Source organism: Callorhinus ursinus, unplaced genomic scaffold (genome assembly GCF_003265705.2).
Source record: "Callorhinus ursinus isolate GAN/ISIS: 27379988/994484 unplaced genomic scaffold, GSC_fseal_2.0 scaffold12, whole genome shotgun sequence".
In the NCBI taxonomy this organism is placed as follows: domain Eukaryota; kingdom Metazoa; phylum Chordata; class Mammalia; order Carnivora; family Otariidae; genus Callorhinus; species Callorhinus ursinus.
This window is the reverse complement of record NW_027397074.1, coordinates 5,574,019-5,586,851: the sequence shown is the minus strand read 5'-3', so window position 1 is coordinate 5,586,851 and position 12,833 is coordinate 5,574,019. Positions and strand designations below refer to the sequence as shown.

General features: G+C 43.1%; 1 protein-coding gene across 1 annotated transcript in view; it reads right to left on the bottom strand.

Annotated features, from left to right (window-relative positions):
- Positions 1 to 12,668, bottom strand: part of FBXL13 (F-box and leucine rich repeat protein 13) — a 251,573-nt gene extending 238,905 nt beyond the window's left edge. Inside the window, exon 1 of the mRNA XM_025873245.2 lies at positions 12,531 to 12,668. Within this exon, the coding sequence (XP_025729030.1) occupies positions 12,531 to 12,605 (75 nt within the window). The 5' untranslated portion in view covers positions 12,606 to 12,668. The remainder of the gene's footprint in view (positions 1 to 12,530) is intronic.
- Positions 12,669 to 12,833: the final 165 nt, after the last annotated feature.

Here is a 12,833-nt window from a genome sequence, read left to right as displayed (position 1 = left end):
AAAAGTATTGGTGAGACATACAGAATTATTGAGAATTTCTCCGTTTGAGACAGAAAGAAAGGTTTACAGCACACCTCCCACAGAAACCACCTGGACTCCTCCTTAGACATTTCTCTTTGCTTTTTTGGTTCCCTGTCTGCAGGCAGGGGCTAGTGTGCACAGGGGCAGGGCTGGGGGCGGAGATGAGAAGGCCCTTCTTTTACACGGGACCTGTTCTTGCTGGCTATTGTCCCTGTCACTCTCTTGTGAACAAAATAATTCCACCCCTTGAATCATGCAGAGTTCTTTCCACTTTCGTGGACCAAGCATCAGCAGATCCAGGCCTGGGGGTCCTGGCTCAGACTCTCAGCAGTTCTCACAGTGTTCTTCCAAAAAAAAAAAGAGGGTAATTTCCCTTGATTGGACCCTGCACAACATATTTCTCCCTTTGCAATTAGCTCCATGTCCCCTTTATTTAGTGTGTAGCCCACAGGCTGAGAACCCAGCCCTCCAGACTATGGCAAAGTGGTCAGACCTAACTGTCTCTCCTTCCCCAGCTCTGCCTCCTGACCTGGCCCCACCCCTGATGTTCACCGTGAGCCTTGAGCCATCTGCAGACTGACTTCTTTCTCCTCCAGATCTAGAGACTATAACTGCAAAGGAGGTGAATGATTCTTACCACAGTTACAAGATGGATGTAAATAGTATTCTGTCACCTAAGGGCTGAAGTCTTCTATTACCTGGAGGCCTGACTTCAGACACCTTCCTGAATAGCTCTGATGAAAGGCCCATCTGCTTTCTGGCACTTTAGTGCCTGAGTCCCCAGATTCTTGAGTTGCTCTACTCCTCACTCCTCTCCACATCCTTCATTCTATTCTGGCACTCTGAGGACATTTGCCTCAGAATCACCCGGGGACTGAACAGGTCTCTGAAGATGGGGCCCAGGGAGCTGCATTTTCATGAGCTTCCCAAGGATTCCTATACACATTAAAGTCTGAGAACTAGAGCCTAAACGGAGGTCAGCGTTAAGGTGATTTTTTAAAGAAAGTTGGGATCTAATTAATGAATATGAGAAATTAATTATTTCTTTATATTTCTAAACTCCACAGATTAGAAAACTACTCTTCTGAAAAGTTATCCTGCAGAAGTCAATTCAAGTTGAATGGATGTCTCTGAAATGCTAATAAAGGCATACAGAACTAGCAGAGTTCAAATGTTCGCTTTCTGCATAAGTGAACTGGGCAAAATAAAATAGGCTGAGATTTATAGATCAATGTGTGAACGGTACATAGCTATGTGCCAATAAAAAAAATATAATTCGTGAATCAATAGCTTTTTTTCTGCATGAAAATGAAAATTACAAAACCATTAGCTTGGTGTTTATAAGCAGAGGCAAAATATGCAAAAATTCCCACAAGATGAATGTTTGACTCTCAGAAAACATCAATTAGGGCTTTATCACTGCTAAGTTTCTTAGTAAAAACTTACACAATTGAGGACAAAAAAAACCCTATGACTTAATTATCTAGATTGGCTTTCTCAAGCTTATAGTTTCACAAAACAATTGTGCAATCCTCTACTTTCTTTCGGCTCTGCCTCTCTAACTCAGTTCCCAATATTTCTCAAATATTCTGAAAGGTGTCTGGGGACTGACGACAAACATGGGTTTATCCAGGACAATTGTTTCTTTTCTGTTAAGATTTTTAAAGTTTATTTATTTATTTATTTACTTACTTATTTACTTTAGAGGAGGGGGCAGAGCAAGAGGGAGAGGACGAGTATTAAGCAGACTCCTCACTGAGCACAGAGCCTGACATCGGGCTCAATCTCATGACCCTGAGATCACCACCTGAGCTAAAACCAAGAGCTGGATGCTTAACCAACTGTGCCACCCAGGGGCCCCCAGAACAATTGTTTCTACTCCTTTCTACTGCTACCCATCTTTCAAGGAGCAAGATAATACAGTGGGTGGAGTCCACTGGGTTTAAATCCTGGATCTGCAATCTTCTAGTGTGAAACCTCAGACAAGTTACTCCTCTGTTCCTGTTTCCTTACCTATATTATACATGGGATCATAAAAATACATATATCATAGGGCTATCATGAGAATTAAATGAACTAATGTATGCAAAGCACTTTGAACGGTGTCTAGCATAAAATAAGTACTCAATAGATAATATGATAAGAAGCCATCATTATTTTTAACCATTCCACTGCTAATTATCACCTCCGTTAGAGGGAAAGACTTGAGCAAAGAGAAAAGAAATTCAAAACTATTCCCTTGATCATTCAAAGCCAGTGTGATGACAGAGAGATTGACCTTATACCAAGCCTAATGGAAAAGATTAGAACAAAGGCATTTGGGGGGAAATTATTAGGAGAGAGAACTTGATAGAACAATACTTTAAATATAAATAGTAAGATAGTAACTGTCTATGAAAACTATGGGTAGATATAAAACACTTAAGAGAGCAAGTCTTTTTTTTTTTAAGATTTTATTTTTAAGTAATTTCTACACCCAGCATGGGGTTTGAACTCACAACCCCGAGGTCAAGAGTCCCATGCTCCACCTACTGAGCCAGCCAGGGGACCTGAGAGCAAGTCTTATTTAGCTTTTCAGATACGCAGATGAAGATAGTAAAATATACTAAGGGCCTACATAGCAATGCAAAAATTAATTGTTTCATGAGTGCAGAGATGAAGTGATTACAAAAGGCTTATGAGGCCCTCAACAGTTGGAGAACCTTCCAGGTGGCAAGGAATGGGCAGGAGGTTTGTAGGTAGGGTCTTTCTTTTCGCAAGAGCAAAGCCTCAGGGGCGTAGACCAATTTGGCTGGAGTAAAGGGTTCAGGTGAAAGAGAAGCAGACATAGCCAGTCTGTGAAGCAGCCAGAATTCTATACCAAGACCTGGGACTTGGCCCTCCTCTAGAATCCTCAAGGCCATTCATGATCAAACCTCAGCAAGATCAATCACATGGCCAAAGGTCACAGATGGCCAAACATCAGAGAGTCACGGTTCATTTTGCTTCCCAAGATCCCTCTAGGGATGACCTTGACTTTTAGAGGGTATATTCCTGCTTCTGGATTTCACAGATGAGGCAAAGAAGGGCTAGGTGATTCACAGAGTGAGGAGGTTTTTTAAACTACAAACTTAAGGCTCTTCCCTTGCCCATAGCATGCACTCACACAAAATTGTCTGCATGTGTATCTTCCTCTAGAACTTGAGGGGGTTTTTTCATGTTATCTATCTGGAAATATTTTTTATATGCAAACCCAGGAAAACATTCTTCTTTTAAATAAATGGTAGAATAAGGTGCCTGGGTGGCTCAGTCGGTTAAGCATCTGCCTTCAGCTCAGGTCACAATCCCCGGGTCCTGGGATGAAGCCCCGCATCAGGCTCCTTGCTCAGTGGGGAGCCTGCTTCTCCCTCTACTTCTGCCCCTCCCCCCGCTTGTGCTCTCTCTCACTCACTCTCTCAAATAAATTAAATCTTTAAATAAATAAATAAATAGATAGTAGAATAATCAACATATAGTTTTCACCTTGTTTTTTTGTTTGTTTTTTTTTTAGATAAGATTGCTTTTAAAAATGCAACATCAGGATCACAAAGTTACAGAAACCTCTTTCCTTAGGAATAGATTTACGTTTCTTTTTTTTTTAAGATTTTATTTATTTATTTGACAGCACAAGAAGTGGGGAGCCCAAGCAGGAGGAATGGCAGGCAGAGGCAGAGGGAGAAGCAGGCTCCCCACTGAGCAAGGAGCCCGATGTGGGGCTCCATCCCAGGACCCTGGGATCATGACCGAAAGACAAACACTTAACCGACTTAGCCACCCAGGCATCCTGGCATAGGTTTAAGTGTCTGTTCAAAGTCCCTTCTACCTCCCTAACCACCCCCCCAACCAAAGAAACCCCAAGTGACATCTCACAAATGCTTGCCATCCCCACCTATGGTAGAAATGGAGTTGGCATGCTATTGTGTCATTTGAGGGGACGTCTTAATTTGTTTCCATGGAAGTTAGTAAGTGAAAAATTTGAAAATACAAAGGTTTCTGTGTCTTCTTGACATTTAAATAGAGGGTGCCAAATTTTTATTTTAGAAACTCTATAACTGAAAGTATAGTGAAGATTATTGAAAAGGGTCAGCTGGCTTTGGCCATTCAGGAGGGACCTCAGGGAGAGAAAGATGCCCCTCAAAACTAGAACTAGAGGGGTCTTAAGGCAGACCGGACATGTAAGGAGACAGTCTCCACGAGGTACGGATTCTGATACCTGCTGGATTGCGCTGGGCTCAGCGGGGAGGTGCCCACCAGCTGTCGAATCCCTAGACAAGCGAATTGTTACTGGAGAAAAAATAATCATATACTTTTTGGTTATATAAGTGTCCCACGAATTTGCCTCTGGAACTGCATCTGTGAATTGGCTGGCTGGGCTAAGGGAACTCAGCAAACGTAATGCTCTCAGGAGAAGCCACAACCGTCTAGCCCCAAGGTCCCTTAAAATGAGTCAGTGTATCCAGTTCCTTCTCTCTCACATTGGCTGGTGGTCTCTTGCTCCCATATTCAGTAACTCCTGCTTCTTGCATCTCTAGCAAATAGTTGCAGCTATTAGTCCCTAAAAGAAAATACCCAGGAATAGAGTCTATGTGATGTAGAAATAAACGCAATATTTTAAAAATACAAATTGGAAACAACCATGAGAGAAACATAAAACATAAAAATCATAAAAATAAAAAAACATTTATTTCTAAAAATAGAAAACTTTGCATAAAAATCATGATTTGTAACTTAAATACGCCCTCTGCTGGGAATATCTAGTTTTGCAAACTAAATGTTAAATGGAAATTAGGATTATATGTTGTTATTGTAATGTTTTTTTGATATATCTTTTTTTCCTTGGCTAATCATTATGTTGTGAACATTTTTCCATGCCTACCCAAAATTCTTCAAAACATCATGTATTGGTGAGCTACCTATGACCCAGCAATTGCACTATGTAGTGATCTGAAGAGGTATGTGCACCCCAATGTTTATAGCAGCAATGTCCACAATAGCCAAACTATGGAAAGAGCCAAGATGTCCATCAACAGATGAATGGATAAAGAAGATGTGGTATATATTTACAATGGAATAGTATGCAGCCATCAAAAAACCCCAAAATCTTGTCATTTGCAATGACATGGATGGAACTGGACGGTGTTATGCTGAGCGAAATAAGTCAATCAGAGAAAGACAAGTATCATATGACCTCACTAATATGAGGGATTTGAGAGACAAGACAGAGGATCATAGGGGAAGGGAGGAAAAAATGAAACAAGATGAAACCAGAGAGGGAGACAAACCATGAGAGACTCTTAATTTCAGGAAACAAACTGAGGGTTGCTGGAGTGGTGGGGGGTGGGAGGGGTGGGGTGGCTGGGTGATGGACATTGGGGAGGGTATGTGCTACGGTGAGCGCTGTGAATTGTGCAAGACTGAGGAATCACAGACCTCTACCCCTGAAACAAATAATACATTATATGGTCAAAAAAAAAAAGAAGAAGAAGAAGAAGATAGTAGGAAGGGAAATCAAAGGGGGAGACGAACCATGAGAGACTATGGAGTCTGAGAAACAAATTGAGGGTTTTAGAGGGGACGGGGGTGGGGGGATGGGTTAGCCTGGTGATGGGTATTAAGGAGGGCACGTACTGCATGGAGCATTGGGTGTTATACGCAAACAATGAATCATGGAACACTACATCAAAAACTAATGACGTAATGTGTGGTGACTAGCATAACATAATAAAATAAAGTTTTTTTTAAAAAATCATGTACTGGGGCACCTGGGTGGCTCAGTCAGTTAAGCATCTGTGTTCGGCTCAGGTCATGATCTCAGGGTCCTGGGATTGAACCTGGTGTCAGGCTCCCTGTTGGGGGAGGTTGCTTCTCCCTCTCCCTCTGCCCCTCCCCAACCCCCCATCCACCCCACTCATGCTCTTTCTCCCTCTCTCTCTCGAATAAATAAAATCTTTAAAAAAAAAATTGTTTTTAAATCATGTATCGAGGTTGGTTGATAATCTACTGCAAAAAAATAGTACCATAAGTGTTTAATAATTTGTAAATGGTTGGCCATTTGGGTTGTTTCTTTTTCCCATTATTAAAAATTATATGATGTAATATTAATTTTCACTACTAATGATGCAATATTACATATCTTGATCTCTGACTACTTTCTTAGGATAAATTGCAAGAAGAATATAGAATCAGAAGGTGTGTTTTGAAGCTCTTCATACATATCTCAAAATTGCTTTCTAAAAAGTATTATCAATGTATACTCTCATTAACAGCCAATGTGAGTGTCCATTTTACCTTGCCAGCACTAAGAATTATAAAATTCTAATTCCTGTTGAGTTGATGGGTGGAAAACAGTAATTCATTTCATTTACGCTTTGTTTTGTCAGTGCAGTTAAATACGAGTTTTCTTCCACTGACTAGCTGTTACAAACTAATTATGTTCCCTCAAAATTCATGTGTTCAGTGTGATGATATTTGGAGATGGGACCTTTGGAAGGTATTCAGAGCCGGATGAGGTCGTGAGAATAGGGTCCTCATGATGGAATTAGCATTGTTATAAAAAGAGCCACCAGCTAGCTTGCTTCTGTGTCGGCGGCGGGAGGACACAGTGAGAAGGCAGGATGGGTGCCATCAGCAGAACCCACCCCTGCCGGCACCCTAATCTCAGACTTTTAGCCTCCAGAACTGTGAGAAAACAAATTTCTGTGGTATGAGCCGCCCAATGTAATGGTATTTTGTTATGACAGCCCAAGCAGCCTAAGACACTAGCCATCTCTGATTTTACATACATTTTATTTGTCCTTTATTGGGACAGGCTTCATTTAGATAGGATTAGGGAGGTAGCCATAACTGTATCCAAAGAGAGACAACCCCAGAGAATGAGAATTCAGAAAGACAGAAGCAAGGCCACTGGTTGAATCTCCATTCGTGTCCCCGGAAGTCTCCCCTAGCATCCTTCTCAGTTACAGGGTTTATTTTGTTTTGTTTTGTTGAGAGAGAGAGAGAGAGAGCAAGCGAGCGAGCGCGAACCAGGGTGGGTAGGGGGAGGGGCAGAGGGCGAGAGAGAATCTTAAGCAGGCTCCATGCCCAGCACAGAGTCCAAGGCGGGGCTAGATCTCATGACCCCGAGATCATGACCTGAGCCGAAATCAGGAGTGGGATGCTTGGGCGCCTGGGTGGCTCAGTTGGTTGGGCGACTGCCTTCAGCTCAGGTCATGATCCTGGAGTCACGGGATCGAGTCCCGCATCGGGCTCCCCGCTCAGCGGAGTTTGCTTCTCCCTCTGACCCTCCCCCCTCTCATGCTCTCTGTCTCATTCTTTCTCTCTCAAATAAATAAATAAATACATCTTTAAAAAAAAGAAAAAAGAGCAGGACACTTAACCACTGGAGCCACCCAGGCGCCCCCCCCACAATATGGGTGTAAAGGTTTTCGGGTTTGAAACAACCAACCACATCAACAGTTAGTCCATTCGGGCTGCTATTATAAAACACTATAGACTGGGTGGCTTATAAACAGCAAGATTATTTCTAGAAGCCAGGAAATCCACGATCAGTGTACAGGAAGAATGGCTTCCTGGTTCACAAATGCTGAATTCTCACACAGTGCCATCTTATGAAGGACGGCGAGAGGGATGCCTCTCAGGCCTCCGTTATAAGGGCACTAATCCCATTCATGAAGGCTTCACCTCATGGCTTAATCACCTCCCAAAGGCCTCCTCTCCGAATACCATCACGTGGGAGATTAGGCTCCAACATAGGAATTTGGGAAGATGCAACATTCAGTTGATAGAATGTTATCACTTTTTTCATTTTCACAATAAAATCTATATTTTGGATTTGAAAATAGACATCAGTTTCCTTTGGTGCATGTGAGAACAGCTGTGCCATGTGTGACCCCACCGATCGCTGGGAAGAGGCACCCAAGCTGACCGACCGACCATTAGACAGCCCCTCTACCCTCGCTGTGCCACTCAGGCTTTTCCTGAAGTCCTAGAAGCTTTGCGCCCTTGAAAAGAACAATCTTGGAGACATAATGATCATTTCTGGGTCAAGGGTAATTTTCCTTGGCTTATTACATATGTCAATATATTCTAGACCTGCACTGTGCAATAGAGTAGCTACTAATTACATGTGGCTATTGAGCACTTCAGACATGGCTAGTCCAAATTGAGATGGGCTGTTCAAGGGTAAAATACCCAATTTTGAAGACTTAATATGATTTTATTTATATTGAGTCCATGTTGAAATGATTATATTCTGGACAGATTGGTTTTATAAAATATATTATTAAAATTAACTTCACCTATTTATTTTTGTTTCTTTAGTGTTTTGCAGGACACCCAAATAGGTCAATGCACAGATAATGCAAGAGAAAAGTTTGGGCTAGAGACAGCTGCAGATTCACAGCTGCAAGTGGCTAAAGCCATTGAGGCATTTTCCAGTAGCACATGGTAGATTCCCAGCAAATGTTTGCTGATGGAGTGGTCTAATGTCCCCTCCTTAGCTTACTACTCCTGCTGCCCCCCAAGAAAAAAAAGGCTGGCTGGTGTCAAGACCCTAATTTGTTGTTCAAAAAAATAAAAGTTACCTAACTTGAACATACAATCCAGTGGTCTTTAAGATGGGTGTACAAACCTCTAGGAGCCCCCAAAACCATTTCTCCTTGTGGACACAGGATAATCACCAGTGGCTCCCACGGCTACACACTGCCCCATAAACATCCACAGATGGTATATCTCTGTCCCGGCATTCCAACCAGCAACGTGACGTCAACTGGCTTGGATCACATCCCGCCTTCTCTCATGATTACCACCACCCGGCATGGTCACCAACCCTGTGGCCAGAGAAACTGAATGCGCTAGTAGTTGTAAGCCAATAAGGGTCTACCACCAGAGACAGAGATAGTCAGTTTCCCTGAAGCAGATGGTCTATGTGGGAAAGAGGTAGGTTATGGAATAAGAACATAAGAAATATTAGAAAGAAGGAAGAGGGAAGCACATATTGTGTGGGCATCTTTTTAATGTCCAGTGTACATCTACTCCTGGGGAACACAGAAAAGGAAGAGGAAAAGAAGGGATAATTATAGAAGGGTTGAAACCCACTCACTGGGTGATACTGCTATGGTCCACATCTTATTTGTCCACATAATGCTTGGCGATGCAACTTGATCCCCGATTCCCCTTGTATGAGCAAGCCACGTGTGGCTAATTGTATGGCCATGACAATATCTCCCATCCCACAGGCTATTTTCACAATGTGACTTTGATAGGCCTTCCATCACCAAGTGGGGTCTAGGACCCCTCTTCTTAAATCTCGGTGAAAATAATGTTATGTTGACTTCTGAGCTGAGGTCATACATGGTGATGTAACTTCTACCTACTTCTCTCTGGAGATGTTTGCTCTTAGAACTCAGCCACCATACTGTGTGGAAGTCCAAGTTGCTCATGAAGCGGCCCATTTGGAGAAACCAAGCCTCCTGGCTCAAAGACATAGCTGACCCCCCCCAACCAACACCCAGTACCAACCTGCCAGGTATGTGAACAAACCATCTTAAAAGTGATCTTTAACCCCTGTTCACCCACCACAGATGGTACCACATGGAGCTGAGACAAGTTCTCCCTGAAAAACCTTTCAGAATTCAGATTTTTGAACAAACAAAATGATTCCTGTTGTTTTAAGCCCCTAAGTTTTGCAGTCGTATTACATAGCAATGGATAAATGATACAGCAAGCAAACAGAAAATAACTATACAGCCAAATCAAACCTGTCATTCCATCCATCCCTAGCTATGTACGCTATGAGAAAAAACACCCTTTAACATTTTATTATGGAAAACCTCAAACATAGAGAAAGTAAAGGAGTATCATGAACCCCTATATACCCATCACCCAGTTTCAACACTTATCCCATTCTGGGAGTCTTCAAAGTTGTTCATGTTAACAATGATTTTCAAATAACACCATATTAAAGAAAACAGGAAATGATAGACAAAATGGATGAAAACATGCAAAATTTTAGTCAAAATGTATAAAAAAGGATCCACGGCTATTCTAAAACTGAAAAATATACTATTGGAAATTAAGAATTCATTTTATATATTTAACAGTAGACTGGACACAGTGTAAAACAGAATCAATAAACTTGAAGACAATCAGTGAAAAATATCCAAACTTGAGCACAAAGGGAAAAATAAGGAAAAAAACAAAACAAAACAAAACAAAAAAACCCTAACATATTTATGATTGGAGTCAGAAGGAGAGAATTGGGTAGAAGCATTATTTGAAAATGATCAAAAATGTTCTAAAACTGATGAAAAATATCAATCAATAGAATTAGTATTTAAGTCAATAAATCAAGCAGGGTGTTTTGTTTTGTTTTTTAAATCAGCCTCTACGCAAGAGTTGCAGGGAAATGATGCTCAGGTTTAAGATAGGTAGGTGAAATTCAGAAGAGGTTAAATATGCAGGGAATCCGTGATAAAAAAAAAAAATGTCTTCCAAAGCTTGCAGAAGATGGGTTTTAGAAGATTGCTAATCCTGTCAAATTGGGTCGGATGAATAGCTGTGCAGGCATATGAAGCACAATGGGATTCATCCTGATAGTCTCCTAGGGGAAGTGGGTAACCAGGTTAAGGCGGGAGTGTGGGCCCCAGAAAACTGCTCTCTTGCTCCTACTGCTAATGTGGTAGCAGAAGGGAGTGAAGGGCTCCTCATGAGAATATCACTTTAGGCAAAGGGCACTTCTGAGGGCCTCTCTTCTCTGGGAGCAAAGCAATGTGGTAGGCTGGTGAGCAAGGGGTGCGAGCACCCAAAGGAGGGACCAGGGATCCTCTTCCAGCTCCCTCACTCAATTATTCCCTCTACCCCTCTTTACTCCTTAGAAACCTCCACTTTCTGCCCACATATCAGTATCAGAACCGTTCTCACTTCCCACCCGGTCCCTCGGCCCATCCCTCAGACACTCTAAAAAGCTTAGTCCTTCACCCCTGCCCGTCCATACTACATGTCCAGCAAATGCCTATCCTGGATGAAGTCAACTCTTATTTCTACACCTGCATCTGGCTTGCTGACTGCTACTTAAGAAAATCACACAATGGGGAAGATGAGTACCATGCTCTCTACATATTTTCAAATAAAATTGTATGGAAGTAAAACATGAATGAAACTCATCAGAAAAAAATTAAAACAATACAGATGTATATGTGGCAAAAAATTTTAAAAAAATAAAGCCATCCCCCCAAACATTTGCTGTAAAAAGTTTTGCATATGTTCTATACATGCAATGTCTTAAATGTAGCTAGATATATGTACATACGTACATATATACACACATATATGAAATCAGAGTAGCTACATTGTAGTAAACACTTCTGGGGCAACTTGCATTTTTCTTCTTTTAAAATATGTCTTGGAGAGCTTTTCTTCTCAAAAAGTACTTATATACTTTATATACTATCCCATTCCCTTATTCATATGTAAGTTATTTACTATTTTCACAATAATGAATATCCTTGTACAGCTTTCTGGATACAGTGAAAGTCTATGCCAAAAGTGGATCCCTAGAAGTGAAATGTTTAGTCAAAGGGTATATGTATTTAACATTTTAATAAATACTTCTAAATTACCATTCAAAAAGGCTGTATCATATTGCCCTCCCAACTGCACAGGAGAGTTACTATCCCAAGCTGGGCTCTCAACACTGCCTGGCTCTCCTTCTCTTTCCTTCCCTAGACTTCTCTCCCCCTCAATCTCCACATATCTTATCTCTGCTCAAAACCCCTTCTGCAGCCTCCAACCTCACCCAAACGTACACATTCTTAGCAAATATCTCACCAAATATTTGTAGAGAAAATGGAAGTTACTTGGCTTCCTACCCCCAAAACAACAAAACCTACCCACCCCTCTCCTGTCCTCCTTCCTCCTGTTAAAATGATGGGCTAGGGAACAGTCTCCTCGGGTTAGGGCAGTCCCTGTGGTGGGGTCCTTCCCCTCACAAAGGGCTGGCTACCTTCCGTCTGGAGGTCTCAGCGTCCACTCTCTGCTCAGCTTACCTGAAATCTATCTTCTGCCTCCATCAAACAGGCTCACCTGTGCCAAATCCACTACCCCTCCTCTTAGGTGACACTATTGCCCACTCTCTTCATGAAGCCACACGCTTCTGATTTTGCGCCTCTGTCTCTAGAACACTTCTTCCGCTCTCCTCCTCTGTCCTCAGGCCCCTCTTGCCCAGACCTTAAAGTTTGGAGTTTGCGGTTTCTGTCCCCGGGGCCCTGCGCTCTTTCTCCCCGCGACAGGTCACCTTTCCCCTCCTTTCAGCCACCATCACCCCCTCTGTCTTCTCCTCTCCGATCTGTATCTTCAGCCCAGATGGCCAGTCTGTTCAAGGCTGACTTCATCCTCTCCCATTTCGCTCCCTCTCTGGCCAAACGCTAGCCCCTCCTCTGGGAAATCTTCGGGTTCCTCTCCCTCATAACTCCGCCGCCACGTGGCTCCAGTACCTCGCAGACCTGAGGAATGTAGTTCTCCTTGAAGTAGTTCCTCAGCCGTGGGTTGGCCGTGCGTAGCGAGGCCATGACCAGAGGCCCCACTGAAAGTCCCCGCCGACCCCGCGCCCCGCGAAGCAGGCGCCGCGCCCAGGCTAGGGGCTAGCGCGTCCCGGCGTTGCCCCGGCAACGGGGCGGGGCGGGGGGGGGGGGCGGGGGGGGGCGGGGGGGGAGGGGCGGGGCGGACGCGGCGCGCGCAGGCCCGCGCCCCCAAGGTCGGGGCAGCCGGGAGGGAGACGGGAGGAAGGCGAGCCTTGG